This window comes from Macaca nemestrina, chromosome 2 (assembly GCF_043159975.1).
Source record: "Macaca nemestrina isolate mMacNem1 chromosome 2, mMacNem.hap1, whole genome shotgun sequence".
Lineage (NCBI taxonomy): Eukaryota > Metazoa > Chordata > Mammalia > Primates > Cercopithecidae > Macaca > Macaca nemestrina.
In genome coordinates, this window is record NC_092126.1 from 53,527,885 (window position 1) to 53,545,088 (window position 17,204).

The window sequence follows — 17,204 nt, forward strand, 5'->3', positions numbered from 1 at the left end:
CTACCATCACTGCACCCTTCTTTGTCCCCTTTCCACCCTGGGGGTAGGGAAGAATCATTGCAGTGGAGGACACTGTATGGAAGGTGCTGATAGACAGGTGAAACAGGACCACCTTTTCAAGAAACCACTTACTTGGAGTCCATGTGAATGGTCATTTTGGCAGCTTAAACAAGAACCTTATTTTATTTTATTTGCTCACCATTTTTGTTTTCTATTCATTAGATGAGACAGGCCTGCTTTAACATTCTCTCTTGCTGCAAAAGAAATACTGGTATATACTCTCTGAAGTATTATTCTCTGGTCTTGACAAACCAAAGAAAAGATGCATTTGTGAGTGGGTCTGTGTGTGATCTGGCCTCTTTTTAGGTTGTGAGGAGGAAGAGGCAGATCTTTTTTGTTCTCTAATTCTGCCCTTTCTTGGCCCTCAAAATGACCTGGTTTTCTTAACAGGCATCATTAGAAACAGACTTTATAAAAGGAAGAAGATCCCTGTAAGACCAGGTAACGTAAAGGAATTATCTCAACACTTAAACACTTACACATTGTAAGTGATCATAGATGAATTTCTCAGCGGCTTCTTTCTCTAAAAATTCAAACAGCTGGAGCTATAAATCAGGAACAGAAGATAAAAATGAAAAGGAAGATGAAAGTTACATCTAAGAGATGTCAACTCACTGTTATTACTGCAAGTAGGTTTTTTGTTTCATTGCATAATCACATTACTAAAAACTGACATATTATCTTACACAAGGCCATGCAAAACATACACAGTGAAACTGGGTAGCTACCAGCATCACTTTTACATTCCTCAGTTTAAAATCATGTAATATCTTGAGCAGTAAAACTAGAAAGAGGTTTTCTCCTAATAGGTGAAATTTAGCTGTCTTTCAGACAGTGGATATGGAAATACCATTTATGATTATTTCAAATGGGAGATATTCTTGATCCTGGTGAATTCCAGAAGGAGGAATTTACAATAGGACTCTCTGTTTTGTCTGCTTGGATCACTTATAGCCCTTGGTACCTGCCTCTTTGGAAGGCACCTCCGGTCACATCAGGAGCATGGATGGGGCCCCACATGCATATCCATGGTAAGTCTATTACATGTTCAGGCTTCATTGGCCTTTTATCTGCCAGGACAGGGAGGACTGCACTTACTCGCTCAGTGAAATTGTCCACAGAGTAGTCCGGAGTCGATGCGATGTAAGTGTCCTCAGAGACAAGACAGATGGTGGCCTTCTGAGCTGCTCCTGCAGCCCACAGGATGCCAGCAAGCGCCGCAGCCAGGGCTTGCTCCTGCTCCTTCTTGCTTATTTCACATAAGCTATAATGCAGAAGGCAGGAGTAGGAAACCATTGGAATGAACATCACCTAGCTACAGAGATGTGAAGTAATTTGCTCCTGGTCATTCATCTTCAAAGTCAGAGAGCAGTGACTTACACCCAGCTCACCTGGTTTCCAAGTTCCTCCCCTTGACTTTTATACTGCATTGAATACACTCAGGGTCTGTGTAGCCTTCCCAAGAAGGGGGAGCCAGTCTTTACACAGTGGGACACCTTTACTCTGCTTATTTTTTAAATACTTAACATTGAGAACTGTAGTCTTTATAAAGAAACACGTGATAAAGATTGATTTATTAACTCAGCAATGATTTATACAATCCATCTAGCTCTGTGGTGATACAGAAATGAGTAACAAAAGGTCGGGAGCCATGGCTTATGCCTGTAATCCCAGTACTCTGGGAGGCTTAGGCAGGTGGATAACTTGAGGGAGTTCAAGACCAGCCTGGCCAACATGGCAAAAGCCCATCTCTACTAAAAATACAAAAATTAGCCGGGCATGGTGGCAGTCACCTGTAGTCCCAGCTTCTCGGGAGGCTGAGGCAGGAGAATGGTTTGAACCCGGCAGTCAGAGGTTTCAGTGAGCTGAGATCACGCCATTGCACTCCAGCCTGGGTGACAGAGTGAGACTCCATCTCAGAAAAAAAAAAAAAAAAAAAAAAGAGTCAAGGAGCCTAATACTCCAAAACCATATTGCAAGATAGAATGAGAATAACAGAGTGCTATGAGAAAACACGGGAAGTAGAGACATTGTGACTGGGGGTCTCAGGAAGGCTTCGTGCAGCGTGTCTATAGACGTAGTTACTTGTTCACATTTATTTCATATTTGCCATAGGCCAGGTACAGTGCTGTGCTAAGTGCCTTACCTTTATGTGGCAAACGTGTGTGTTCCATTTGAATTCCCTGTGATTCATTTTACTTAGGAGGTGGACTCATCCCCCAGCTACTTTGGGTACTGTGGCTCCCACTTTTCTACTTTCTCTGAAGGATTGAAGCCACTTTGCCAAGAAGTGACCAGGAGTTATGCCTCCTCCCTAAGGATGGCCCACAGCCAGTGCCTCATTGGAGCAAGAGGTACAGAAGGCCTGCTCCTTCATCTGAAGAGGGGCAGGCTCCACAGTGCAATCTATGCACCCGAGCTCCCAGGGCATCAGACTGACATTGCTGGAAGCCACAGTCTTCCTCAGCTTCCCCTTCCCTGTCCTGCTTCCCTCACTCCCTTATGGTTTTCTCTCCCGAGGGCACTCCCTTAATAAATCACTTGTGTTAAGTATCCCCATCATGGGCTCTGCTTCTGGGGAAACTGGCAGTTCACAGTCTTAGAATATATTATACATTTAGTTCGTCCTTGCGGGTAATAACTTTACCTGCCTGAGGGCAGAAGTATTTATATTTCCTCTAATATCTAGCATAGGGCTTTGCACATGATAGGGGTTTGTTAACTTCCAAGAATAAAGTAATTTGAATAAGCTTGAGCTGACCTTTAAAAATAGACAAAAACCAAACATCATACCTTATCAGCCTGGTTAAATAGGAGGATTGGCCAGGCACAGTGGCTCACACCTGTAATCCCAGCACTTTGGGAGGCTGAGGCAGGCTGATCACCTGAGGTCAGGAGTTCGAGACCAGCCTGGCTAACATGGTGAAACCCTGTCTCTACTAAAAAAGAAATAATAATAAAAAAAAAATTAGCCAGGTGTGGTGGCAGATGCCTGTAATCCCAGCTACTCAGGAGGCTGAGGCAGGAGAATCACTTGAACCTGGGAGGCGGAGGTTGCAGTGAGCCAAGATCATGCCATTGCACTCCAGCCTGGGGGACAAGAGCGAGACTTCATTGCAAAAAAAAAAAAAAAAAAAAAAAAGGGAGGATTGATCACTTATCGGGTTTTTATATCACCCCTTTGTTCTTCCCTAATTATTAGGTTAGTGCTTTCCACCAAATATGGACAAGTAGTTCCACCTGAGACCTGGTGCTTAATTCTACCTAACAGCGTGGTCTGCAGTAGAGCATAAAACCTGTCAACATTATCCCTGCAACTGGACATTCAGAATGACTCCAGCAGAGCCCTTCCCAGTAGCGGAATCCAGCCTCTCTGGGACAGACAGGGCCATTTCTGTCTTAGGAGGTGGATTTCCTTTCTGAGACAACCTGAATTTTTCAGTTATGATTATTTAGCATATAAAGATTCTAGTGAAATGGGTAATTCAAGTACTTCTCACAGACCTCTTACCTGCCAAAGTTACAGTCTTTTCCTTTCCTGGTAAACAACAAGTATTTGATGATGGATCCTTGCACAGCCATCTGAATGCTTCGGGCCCCTCCCTGAAATGAGGAGAATGAATGATGAGGTGAAGAACTCTTGGAAATCAATGTTATCTATTCTTCTCTGCAGGCTTTTCCCTCCTGGTATCCCCTCGAGCTTTGTGAAGGGACACCATGCTATATTTGTGCCACTCCTCCCTGCGGCCGTGGCTGCTGCTGTGGCTGGGCTAGATTCTGCAATGCCTAGCATCTTTGTGGAGACCCATGGACTGGTGACTGGGGATGTATGTCTTCCTCCATCCTGCCTTCACCATGTCCCTGCTTCATATCAGGTTTTTTTTTTTAGGCACAGTCTTGCTCCGTCTCCCACGCTGGAGTACAGTGGCCTGCCCTCGTCTCACTGCAACTTCTGCCCCCCAGGTTCAAGCAATTCTCCTACCTCTGCCTCTCGAGTCGCTGGGATTACAGGCGTGCACCACCATACCCAGCTAATTTTTGTATTTTTAGAAGAGACAAGGTTTTGCCATGTTGGCCAGGCTGGTCTCAAACTCCTGACTTCAGGTGATCCACCTGCCTCAGCCTCCCAAACTGCTGGGATTACAGGTGTGAGCCACCGCAACTGGCCCATATCAGATTTTTAGATTTGTTACAAAGTAATTTTAAATAGTCTATTATCATTTAAGGTTAAACTTTACTTTATAAATATATTTCTACATATGATTATAATGAAAACATGCATTTACATGGATGTGGATAGGAAGGATATATGGATAAGGAACATGGGATTAAGATTTTTTAAAATTATAAACTGTCTACTACCTTTCCCACTTCCAAAGTGAAAGCTAGTTCAGAAGAAGGATCATGGAACCTGAAACAGGCCTTTTTCCAGTTATAGCTGAAGACATGGATTGTGTTTCCAAACAGGATCTGCTGCAGCTTCTGAGAAGAGGGGAAAGAAATGATTCAAACAAAGAGAATTCTTCCTAGACATATTCCTCATGGTGGGGTCAAGGAGGTGGGCCTCGTTCCCTTCTACATTCAGGTTTACATACTACTCTAGTCCCCGGTTTTAACTGTCTGAAGTCCAGAGCAGAAGATGACTAGACAACCTTTGTCCCTCGTGTCTCTCCTTCCTTTGCCAGCCATCTACCTTGTAGTTCACTGTGACTGCTCTGTGCCTACAGCTCTTGCCCCACAGCCATGATTTGTAACCCCTGCCTCTTCCATCTTTGGGCTTTTGTCTCTCACTCCAGAAAAAAGGAACAGGCAGGATCTCATGTTTCTAGCCTGGTACAGTAGCGATTTAAACAAGCATTCTCTCTGTCCCAGGGTCTTTGAGGTTTTCCTATACTCTGCAGCACATTGAGATTCCAGAGGATGTTTTACAACTTCCCAGAAAAATGGGAACAAGACTTTATAAACCAAATGTATGAAAAAAACAGAATCTATTCAAAATCAAAGACTGATTGATCATTTAGCATGTACTAAATGCACGGTCTTGCGTGGGATATAGTTATGTAAAAAGTCTGATACCCCACAGCTAGGTACAAGACAGAACACGTGACTTTCCATAGGATAAGTGAAAAGTACTATGAGAAAACAGAGGAGAGAGAACTTCTGACTGAAGCACTCAGGAAGGCTTCATGGAAGAGCTGGCATTTGAATGAGGCTGGTCAATGGCATGTAGCATTTACTGAGCATTTTCTATGCACCAGGCACTGGGATAAGTGCTTCCCATTTATTCCCTTCATTTAATTTTATGAAGCAGGTGCTGTTATCCAGCTTTCATCCAGATGAGGGAACCGAAGGCCAAAGAAGTTAGAGTATTTGCCTTTGTTCACCCAGTTAGTAGACACAGCTGGGTTTTTACCCATTCTTTTAACACCTGCCCTACTTTAATCATGTATGTGTCATATTTATGATTTCTATCATTTTGGTGTACCAATCATTATCTAATTAATACTTGAGGAGGCTGAAGATAGGACCCCAGTCTCTTCTAGCTTGTAGGATTTCTGCTGAGAAATCTGCTGTTAATATGAGAGGTTTTCCTTCATAGGTTACCTGGTGCTTTGGTCTCACAGCTCTTTTTGTTTTGTTTTGTTTTGTTTTGAGACGGAGTCTTGTTCTGCTGCCCAGGCTAGAGTACAGTGTCATGATCTTGGCTCACTGCAACCTCAGCCTCTGGGTTCAAGTGATTCTCCTGCCTCAACCTCCTGAGTAGCTGGGATTACAGGTGTGTGCCACCACACCTGGCTCATTTTTGTGTTTTTAGTAGAGACAGGGTTTCACGATGTTGGCCAGGCTGTTCTTGAACTACTGACCTCAAGTGATCTGCCTGTCTTAGCTTCCCAAAGTGCTGGGATTACAGGCATGAGCCACCACACCTGGCCTTGTCTCACAGCTCTTAAGATTCTTTCCTTTATCTTAACTTGAGACAACCTGATGACAATGTACCTAGGTGATGCTTTTTTTGCGATGAATTTCCCAGGTATTTGTGCTTCTTGCATTTGGATGTCTAGGTCTCTAGCAAGACTGGGGAAGTTTTCCTCTATTATTCCCCCAAATATGTTTTCCAAACTTTTAGATTTCTCTTCTTTCTCAGGAATGCTGATTATTCTCAGGGTTGGTCATTTAACATAATCCCAGACTTCTTGGAGGCTTTGTTCATATTTTCGGATTCTTTTTTCTTTGTCTTTGTTGGATTGGGTTAATTTGAAGACCTTGTCTTCGAGAGCTGAAGACATCGTCTACTTGTTCAATTCTATTGCTGAGACTTTCCAGAGCATCATTTCTAGAAGTGTGTCCGTTGTTTCTTGAAGTTTTAATTGTTTTTTATTTATGTGATCTATTTCCTTGAATATTTCTCCCTTCACTTCTTGTATCATTTTTTGGATGTCCTTATATTGGGCTTTGCTTTTTCTCTGGTGCCTCCCTGATTAGCTTAATAACCAACCTCCTGAATCCTTTTTCAGGTAAATCAGGAATTTATTCTGTTTGGGTCCATTGCTGGTGAGCTAGTGTGATTTTTGGGGGGGGGGGGCGGGTGTTAAAAAACCTTGTTTTGTCATATTAACAGAGTTGATTTTCTGGTTCCTTCTCATCTGGGTAGGCTCTGTCAGAGGGAAGGTCTAGGGCTGAAGGCTGTTGTTCAGATTCTTTTGTCCCGCGGGGTGTTCCCTTGATGTAGTACTCTCCCCTTTTCCTATGGATGTGGCTTCCTGAGAGCTGCAGTGATTCTTATTTCTCTTGCCACCCAGCAAGTCTACCAGGCTCCTGGCCGGTATTGAGGGTTGCCTGCACAAAAGTCCTGTGACGTGAACTGTCTGTGGGTGTCTCAGCCGTGGACACCAGCACCTGTTCTGGTGGAGGTGGCAGGGGGGTGAAATCTCTCTAATTAATACTTTTCACTAGCTTGGGACATATTTTGTAACTTAGAAACTATTTATTTAAGAAGGACACTTTATATAACTTCCTTAAATGGAAATCAAAATCATTTGCCACACATGATAAAAATATAATGAAAATAAAACAATGTTATAAATTACAGCTAGAAACTGCTGCCTGTGAAAGCTCTGACCGGGCCTTGTACTCTTAATAATTTAAAAGGGAGGTAAGAAGAATTAAAGAGGTGTGAATGTGTACTGCCCTTTACTGTACTGTCCTTCTCTCTGACCTGTCAGAGTGGAGAAGGGGATCACTTTCTCACTAGGTAACTCAATGATATGTAACACGTTACTTAATGCCATATCCCTAGAAGCACAGATATCCCCCTGTTCCAGCACAGACACACATCTCACACTCTGGAACATGCCACACACCAGCCTGTTACCTGTAACAGAGGGGACGCTGGACAGACAGAAAGATCTGCAAACATGTACACATCAGTACCTGGGGTGTCCTTGGATGAGGAGTAAGTGTTCAATGTGACTGGAACTCTGTGTGTGTGTGTGTGTGTGTGTGTGTGTGTGTGTGTGTGTGTGTGTGTAGGCCAAGGGGTAGGAAGAAAAGTAGAAGCTCAGATTGCAAAGTACCCTGGGCCTGACCCTGGATGACTTTGAATATCATATTCAGGCACTTGCAGCCATTCAAAGAATGTGGACAAACAGAACATGGAGCTCAATAGGCCCAGAGCTGAGGTGCCTCTTCCCAGCTGTGCATGGAGCAGGCCCCAAGAGCAGGCTCTACTGGTATCTAAAAAGGAAAGATGCAGGAGAAGCATGCATCTATAACATTCTTCCTATGTTGGTCCAGGGGCTGGTTTAAGGTTAGAATTTATTTCCCAGCCATCTCTACTTCCACCCTCAAAAGAAAAGATTGTCTCTATCGAGAAAAGGGGGCAGGTGCATTTCAGGGTGAGCAAGGACCCACTTGAAGAAAAACTATGTGTTCTGTGTCTCAATGCAACAGCACTTCAAGGAGAGACAGTGAATAGGCACACAGGCTGCTCCGGAAGACACAGACTTGGTGTGTGCTATGGCCAAAGAGAGCCCTAGACCCAGAACATCCCCAGGACAGGCATTGAAAACGAATAGAAAATGTTTCCCTGACATTGAGATTGCACAGCACAGAAAGGCTGTTCCCGACTCAGGGGCAAAGAAGCCCCAGTTCTGCTCCTTACGGACCATGTGAACTTGGACAAATTACTGAACCTCTCTAAGACTTAATTTGTTTATCCAGAAATGGGGTAACCCCTGCTTGGTCCACATCCTGGCTATTATTGAAAGAGAAGCATGGCAAAGGGCTTTGGGAACCATAAGTGCTAAGTAAATGTAGGGTGTTATTACCTTTGTGAAAACACAGCCTGTCTACACGGGAACATCTTGTGCCGTATGGAAGAAAGTCCCAACACAGATGGAAAAAGACCAGAGACTGGCAGCAATAAGAGAGGAAAAGCTGTGTATAAATGTGGAAGATTAAGACCGTTGAGACTAAGAAGGCTTAGATTTTAAATTCAATTTTAAAAGTTCTGCAAGCCAAACCACGCTCTTGTTTCTGTTGCCAGTTCCCACCTCCAACTTAGAAGCTTCTCTCTCCAACTGTCCCTCTGAACAGAGAAGCCACAGGTCTCTCTGGCCAGGCCCTATTGGCCAATGTGACAAAGATGACCCAACTTACTTGTGTAAAATTTACTTTCAAATATCAGATATTATTTATAATGAGATTAACCTGACACATAATTACATGTGCTGTTGTGCTGTCTAGTAACTAGAAACAGATGGTAAATGGTCCTCATAAGTGGCTGCCATGATTATTATTAACATAATCAAGCATGGTTTATAGTTTTTCTCTTTGTGCTTTGCTAGTATTCTATATTTGGGAAGAATTGCTTTCTTTCCTGGCACTTTGTTCCATTTGATTGCTATGATGACAGTGATGGTGAACATAATTTACACACACACATTTTATACACACATTCAAAGATAGAGGCCCTGAATCATTCTTTCCAACAGGTTTCATGTTCTTACCCTGACTGCCTTGTACTTTGTCCCTGGGTTTAGAGCGTCCCTGTGACCACCTGCCCAGCCCTAACTTGAGGTAGACTAATCCTCTTTAAAGCTCCTTCCCTAAATCTCGTCTTGCCTTAGGAATTACTAGACCATCATGGAATCAGAGATTCCAAGATGTTCTAAGAAGACATTTCTATCCTAGACCAACTAACAGAGTAGTAGACTCTTGGTTCCATCATGTTCACCATCAATTTCTTAGCAACTGGCATACTGCCTAGTATGTAGTAGGCTCAAAATAGCTATTTGTTGAATTTTTAAAATTCTAATTTGACTCTTTCATTTTACAGTGAAAGGACTAGAGGCCTAGATCAGCTAAGTGGCACATGCAAGGTCACGTATATAGTAAATGACAGTGCCAGGACCCAAATGCAAGCCTTTCAACTTGTACCAGCCAGCATCCCAGCAGGAAACAGATGGCATTCTCAAGTCAGATAATTAATTTGAGGAACATTTAAGACAGTGACTATTTATAAAGATGTGGGCTGGGTGTGGTGACACCACAATGGCTAATGCAGTGTCCCAGCAAGAGTGGGAAGTCATTATGACCCCTAGACCTGAAGGAGCACACAAAGGAATGGTGACTTGAACCAGAAAGGAGAGAGTCCTGGGGAAAGGACTGCCATGAGAGGAGAGGGACTCAGTTAGCCACGAGCAACCCGACTTCTCTTCCCTTCCCTCCCTTCAGTTTACTTTCAGGGCTCACCATTGCTCAAACTCAACAGGAAGCCAAAGGAGGAGGGCACCCTGCTGATGGAGGTCAGTCTTGCTACAGGTCAACCTCTCTATTGGGCAGAGAGTAGGTTGGAGAAGAGTGGACCATGCATCTGGAGGGGCACACGAAGGACACCCCTACTCTAGCCTGAGGTGCACTAGAGGATTATCCAGAGGCACTGAATTAATTAATTCGCACCTATCAAGACCCATCTATGAGCTAGACCTTATGGGGGTTCACCAGGCTGTGCTTCTTTCTCCCAAAAAGCACACCCTGCCTATTATCCCATTTTAGAGCTTCATTCATTCGAGTCTCTCCAGAATATTTTGGTCTCTTGGTATTACATTTTTACTATGATTCTTCTGGATGATATTGCAGCTACAGAAATGTGTTCAAGGCTGAGTCCAGAAAAGGGCCTGGGAGTGGGAGAGGGTGCAAAACTGCCCTGGAGAAAAGGAAGATCATTAGGTGGGGCTGGTGGAAGAGCCTAGAGACGATGCTCACCTTTCCCACGATTTCACCTGAGCCAGCAGCCTTGGCCAGAGTTTGTTCCACCACATATGTTCAAAGATATCAGGTTAGGGGAAGGAAGAAGGCTGGAGTATCAGAAAGAGGGCAGCAAAAGGTGAGAAACAGGAGAGCTAAGGAAAGCAAAGGTGCATAGGGTGCTTTACCCAACCCCCACTTTCAGAGAAGATTCCCAGCAAAGAGACAGTGTGTGCCAATGTCAGGAAATGCCATGCATCCCTAATCCAAACAGAGAAGGGAAAAGAATAGCAGAATGACAGCAAAAGGCATTCTGGAGTGGTATTAGGATTCAATAGCTCTGACAATTTGCCAGGTGGCTGCACTGCTGAAACATCGATTAGAATTGGTCAAGCTTCCAAACTGCCTCCCTAGAACAAGCATATTTAGAATCCCAAGCTCGTCATCCTGAATTCCCAGGATGTGTTTAATTAATTCTACTGCTATTTCAAGGACTCACGATCATCTGGCCCATATAATGGGAATAAATCCAAATTTATTTTTTTTAAAGAAAAATCAATTATCTCCATTTCTGGGACTTTCTTAACACTCCATCAACTTCATTTCTAAATCTTTTGTCTCCCAGCCTTTTCCAAAGGGAGCACATTACCTTGGTGTACTCACAGGGCAGTCCCCAGTTGCATCATGTTTGTGTTTGTAGATAAGTGGGAATATTCAGACTGAGAGTTTTTCGCCTCCCCAATACAGAGAAAGATGAGAAGATTTTGCAAACATCTGTGAATGCTTTTTCTAATTTTAAAATTTGTGTGTGTGTTTAAAAAATAGTATATTCATGTGGTTCAAAATCCAGAGAGACAAAAAAGGTATGCAGTGAAGACGCCCTGCCATCCCATGTCTCCCTTGTACCTACACTGTTGTGTTTCAGGAAGCCTTCTGCAATTACTTCTTTTACAGGCAAGTATCAATATAGAATCATAATTGTCTCTCATTTTCACATAAAAGGTAGCCTATTTTTCAGATACATGTACATTTTAAAGTGACATCCTCCAAAGAAATTCATTGCAGAAGCCAAGAATACATTTTTTATTAAAGTTTTTCATTAAAAACATTTCCTCGTCAAGTAAAATGCAGATAGTTGCTCTAATTTCTGGTCTATACCACAGTGTAGGCAGCAGAATCACTGAGGCCTGGGGGCCCTGGCAGGATTACATATTATCTGTCTTCATTGCTTGAAAGGACAGCGATTAAGTTAAGGCTCCATCCAGAGGCTTCAAGGCCACTGAGCTGAGTGCAGTGTTCCGGGAGCTCTGCGGACCTGCCCATCTTCCTGTGACTTCAGGCATTTGAACAAAAAGAGGGAAGCAAGGTGAATCGAGACAGATAGATTTTCTTTCTTTTCTTTTCTTTTCTTTTTTTTTTTTTTTTTACAGAGTCTCACTCGGTTGCCCAGGCTGGAGTACAGTTGCGGGATCCTGCCTCACTGCAGCCCCTGCCTCCTCGGTTCAAGTGATTCTCCTGCCTCAGACTCCTGAGTAGCTGGGACTACAGGCATGTGCCACCATGCCTGGCTAATTTTTGTATTTTTATTAGAGATGGGGTTTTGCCATGTTGGCCAGGCTGGTCTTGAACTCCTGGCCTCAAGCAATCCACCTGCCTCAGCCTCCCAAAGTGCTGGGATTCCAGGTATGAGCCACCATGCCCAGCCGGGGCAGATAGATTTTCGACAACAAGAAAGAGCAAGTGAGGCCTCCCAGTGCATCTGTACTCCAAGTGTGACGGTGGAGAAAGTTCTTCGGTGAAGCCTGGGAGGTTCTGTATGATAAAAAGGAATCCAGGGGCTGTGTGGTCCCTGCATCTGATTGTGTCCTGTCTCAGGGAGCTTAAGGAAAGGTTATATCGAAGCTGGAAATACCATAGTCAAGGTCACCAGCCTTCATGCTCAAAAAGCAGATGGAGACTCTGTGTTTAGGCTTCATGTGGTTTCCCCGGAAAGGGTTTTAGTCCTCATGCATCCTCTCAGCTGGGATCTTGTGTGCAGTGCACAAACTGTGCAACTCAATGTACATGGCAGGCCTGACTGCAGGGCCAATGTTGCTGGTCTTTGCCCAGATGCCTAGGCTGGTCCTGGGTTGTTTCTACAAACATGCATGTGTGGCAGCACGTCCTCAGGAAGGAGGTCCCTCTTCCAACTCTCATTCTTAAGGCCCCGAGTAGAGGTCCCTGCCTGAGCTTCTAGGATGTGATGTGGAGGTTTAGGAGATAGGGTGATGATGGGGAAATTGTCTTGAGAAGCCCCGAGTTTCGTTATGATTTCAAGGGCTACACTGGAGGGCAATCCAATGGGAGGGGCATCTTAGTCTCTCTGGTACTTTTGCCTTGGCTTGACCGTTGCCTCTGCTTCCCCAGTTTCCAATGGCATCATTTTGCCCATGACAGCTGGTCCTTTTGGACATTTGCCAAGGCATTGCCTCCAGCTTTGGCCTATTTGACCCAATGAGATGCCTTTACTTTTGCCTCCTGGCTGGATCTCTGCCTCAGCCCCTGGCCTCCACCCTGGTGAAGTCTTGGATTGAGCAAATGGTCCTGGGACCAGTAGCTTACAGATCCTGGTGATTTGGATCCTGAAATGTCATGTTCTTTTCTTTTCTTTTTTTTTTTTTTTTTTTGACACAGAGTCTTGCTCTGTCACCCAGGCTGGAGTGCAGTGGCACGAACTTGGCTCACTGTAAGCTCCACCTCCCAGGTTCACGCCGTTCTCCTGCCTGAGCCTCCTGAGTAGCTGGGACTACAGGCGCCCACCACCACGCCCAGCTAATTTTTTCTATTTTTTAGTAGAGACGGGGTTTCACCGAGTTAGCCAGGATGGTCTCGATCTCCTGACCTCGTGATCCGCCCGCCTCAGCCTCCCGAAGTGCTGGGATAACAGGCGTAAGCCACTGCACCCGGCCACTATGTCATGTTCTTTTCAAATCTGCATATTAATTGGTAACCCCAGAAAACTTGCTTCTTTCTTGAGATTAGCTACTTGCCCAGGACAGGGCCTGGCAAGTTCCCCCAGCTCTCTCCTTCCTGCATGCATACAGGCGGGGTACTTTCTTACACATCTACATTGCCTTATGCATTTGCAGCACTCCACAGTCTGCCACTTAGACAGTCTATCCTATCCTACCTTCTACAGTGAGTTATTTGAATGTAACTCACTCACTCCCTCAAATTTCACTGTCAAACTGAGGAAGTGAATAAAGAGAGACTCAGAGTTTGGGAGGAAAGGGCTGTACTACCACCAGTATCCTTGAAGAATACCATAAGTAAGTCATTTTAATTATATTCTCCTTTTACCAATAACAACCATCTGTAGTCTTATCTTCAATAATACTCTCACATGACAGCAGATAAGATTCCCTAGGCTTGTTGTTTTGGGAAGATTACGTTTCATTTCATGTTTAATTGACAAGCTATACTTACCATGGCCATTGCTAGGGAGATAGGAAGGCCGCCCAATTTTGAAGAGATGATAGAGGGGTTGGGAATAGAACAAAGGCCACTTGATGGCAAATGTCCTTGTCCTTTGGGCTGAGGTATTCCTGTTCCATCTTCATTTTCATCAGCAGATATATGGTTGCCTTCATGATTCTGTGCAAATACCACCCCCACCAAAGACAAAGCAAACAGAGCTGGTGATGACCTTGTTTTAAATTTTCTCTTTCTCTCTGTCTCTCTGAAATACCAGTGTTCAGAAAATGTTGTCTCACTTTTAAAGATGTCTGAAAATTGTGATAAATAGCAATAAAAGAGGCAGAAAAATCCCAGTGTCTGTGTCAAAGGGGTTTCTCATAAGGGTTTATGTGACTTGGAGAGGTTAAATGTAACTATGGAAACATAATTAATGCCATCAAGACCTTGACTTGAAATTATGTTTAGAGAAGAATGTAAATGTCACTGTCTCTTGTTTTGAGAAGACAACATTTTATAAACTTTGAAGGAATCTTTCCAGTCTACACAAAGTGTTTCTCATTACATTGTTAACTGGCCAATAAATGAAGTCAGCTTATCTCTTTTTAATTCTTTCAGATTCCTACTCCCCAACAAGTGAGTATAACAGTTCTTTTTCCTTAAAAAAAATCCACCCTCTACCTTTAAAAAAATTTATTTTCACTTTTCTTGACTGATTCTCATGACATGTCACCGTAAATTAGCATCAACTCTTCAAATTTACTTAGCTTATATACTAATGTCATGAAATGAATCTGTCCTATTGGTGGCTGAAACATGAGGGAAACTGCCTTCTTAGTTTTTCTGTATTCCTAGAGGCAAAGATTCTTTCTTATCTCGGAAGCACAGCATCCAAGTCACAGATTACTGATCAGCTAAGATGCATTTTGTAAATCAAATGGAAAATCTTTACATTTGTGCCAATGGGTTTTCCCTACCTTGTGTAAAGCATAACTTGACTTTTTTTCTTTTCAAGATTGTTTTATCTTTTAATGTTCTATCCCCCCAAATGATAGATATCTCCATTTAATACTTCCAAGACTAAAATAGAAGCATTATTGCTCTCATTCTAATTTAGACTATGGTTAAGGGAGTTTTAGCATAAATAAGACTTTTGATCATAGGGTACTTGAGGCAAGAAGCTTTAGCATTATAGTTAAAATATTAATGATTCAATTGCTTGATCATATATACTAGTGCCATGAAAACCACCTTAATATTTTATCCTGTGTTTGCTCAGTGATTGAAGTAATACCTGAAATACAAAGTCCATTACCTTCTAACCTTTTCAGTTTACACGAGGTACAAACATCTTTCATCTTATATTGTATATCAGATTTTAAAATACCTTTTTAGCACCAGAATTCAGTCATCTATCTCTTATTTTGAAATGGTAAAGGAAAATGATTTTTCTCAAGCTGAATAAAGATGATAACTATTTTCAAAACTGCTTTTCTTCAGGGACACGGAAGCACTTCGTTGTCAGAATCCAGTGTTATTTCACAAATGTGGGAACTTTAGATTTTAATACTACCTTTTTTCTAAAATAATAACCATATGATGCTCTTAATGATAAAAACATAGCTCTTAGAAGTAAAAAGAGAAATCCATAAAAAAGCACAGGAAAAAAATCTTCGACAGGCTTTCTAGTTTTATGTTTTCACGCGTTAAATGCCAGTGCCTGAGTGACATTATGTGCAAAGAATAAATGCAGATTATGCTGTTAATGTGATTGTTTGAAGAAGCAACTAAAGGAGAACACATTGGCTTTGGGAAAAGTAATTACCTGAGGAGTTGTATTATTGGTTCCCAACCTTTAAATGAAAGAGAAAACATCAAGTAAATTACTCACTCTCATCAAACCTCACATCCACAAGCCTCCCAAACCCCAACCTTGCTAGGGAAGTCTCTGTCCACAAATAGTTATGTCTGAAGCATTTTAGAGGTAAAGCTATAAAGGAAATTTCTCATGTTGCAAGCTTATAAGTTGATTACTTAAACACGGAAAATCCCTTTGTTTCTAAAGAAATGAGAAAATGAGAACAACTTACCTGTGAAAACTAAAGATTTCCCTCCATTTGTCAAGGAATGAAATTTTCCTTGAGATCTCCTCTAAATCCAGCTGTTCAGAGCTTTGTTCCTGGCCCAAGACCTCCATATCCATTTGGATAATGGGATGAATTGAAAACGGGAAGTTCTTATGTTGGGAGAGAGAGGTCAGGCTATAGAGAAGCAAGTGAGGTGGCTGAAACAGATGGCTAGAGGAAGTGTGCCACCCTTTCTTTTGACCAGCAAAGAGATCACTCCACACAATGGCTGCTCTGAGTGCACTGTAAGCCTCTGCTATCAGATCATGATTAAACTTTCATTAGAGGTAAAATAGTCTGTGTATTTTTGTTCACTATATAGGGACCATGAATGTTTAATCCAAGACACAGATTTATAAACAAAGGGATTGCAATTATCTGTATCAGAGCAATTGAGATAATTGAATTGGTGAGAGATACTATGCTGGTGGTGGAATGTGATAGTTTTTTATGCTGTAATGCCTTCTTGGAAGTGTTTGTGGAGCAGAAATACATAGCCAAAGTGGGTAAAAACCATCCTGCTGACATCAGAAAACTTTATCAACTACTGTTGGATAATATATAGGCCAAAAAAGACACTGGCCAACTGGCATTTGCTGTAGAGTTTAGTACACAGAAATCTTGCACAGTTGAAGAACTGGTCTGATTTGTTTCAAAGAGAAATCTAAAAGTTATATCATTATATCTCTTCTTGTTGGCTTAGTGAATTGTAGCTGCAGTCACTGACATAATAAAGAACATTAATGGTTTTGATGATTAATTTTATGTGTCAACTTGGCTAGGCTGAGTTGCCTACATGGCACCCATCTAAACACCAATCCAGATGTTGGTGTGAAGGTCTTTTTTAAAAGATGTGATTAACATTTATATCCGTTGACTTTGAATAAAGCCAATTACCCTTTACAATGTGGATGGACTTTATCTCATCAGTTGAAGGCCTTAAAAATGGTCCCCCAAAGAAGAAGGAATGCTTCAGACAGCCTTTGGACTCAAGACTGAAACATCAACTCTTCCCTGGGACTCCAGACTGCTGGTCTGCCCTGCAATTTTCATTTTTGGACTTGCCAGCCCTCACAATTGCATGACTACCCTCATAATTGTATATACGTATGTATGTGTGTATATAGCCTATTGGCTCCACGTCTCTGGAGAACCCTAATATAATGGTGTTTATCAAAAACAATACTGGTTACCAGTAACAGTTTTCTTTTGCTCCTTCTGACTTGATTGAATATAAATCTTGGACCTCTTCAACAGGAGGTCGTTTTCTCTATAAACATTTCTAATCATGAGTTATATAAAATCCTGGGAATGCCA

General features: G+C 42.5%; 1 protein-coding gene across 1 annotated transcript in view; it reads right to left on the reverse strand.

Annotated features, from left to right (window-relative positions):
- LOC112423479 (MINDY family member 4B) overlaps window positions 1-16,368 on the reverse strand; it is a 35,465-nt gene extending 19,097 nt beyond the window's left edge. Inside the window, exons 1-7 of the mRNA XM_024787295.2 lie at window positions 15,852-16,368; window positions 15,587-15,614; window positions 13,774-13,941; window positions 4,423-4,542; window positions 3,572-3,663; window positions 1,159-1,324; window positions 540-605 (exon numbers count right to left, since the gene is read on the reverse strand). Of these exons, the coding sequence (XP_024643063.2) occupies window positions 540-605; window positions 1,159-1,324; window positions 3,572-3,663; window positions 4,423-4,542; window positions 13,774-13,941; window positions 15,587-15,614; window positions 15,852-15,964 (753 nt within the window). The 5' untranslated portion in view covers window positions 15,965-16,368. The remainder of the gene's footprint in view (window positions 1-539; window positions 606-1,158; window positions 1,325-3,571; window positions 3,664-4,422; window positions 4,543-13,773; window positions 13,942-15,586; window positions 15,615-15,851) is intronic.
- Window positions 16,369-17,204: the final 836 nt, after the last annotated feature.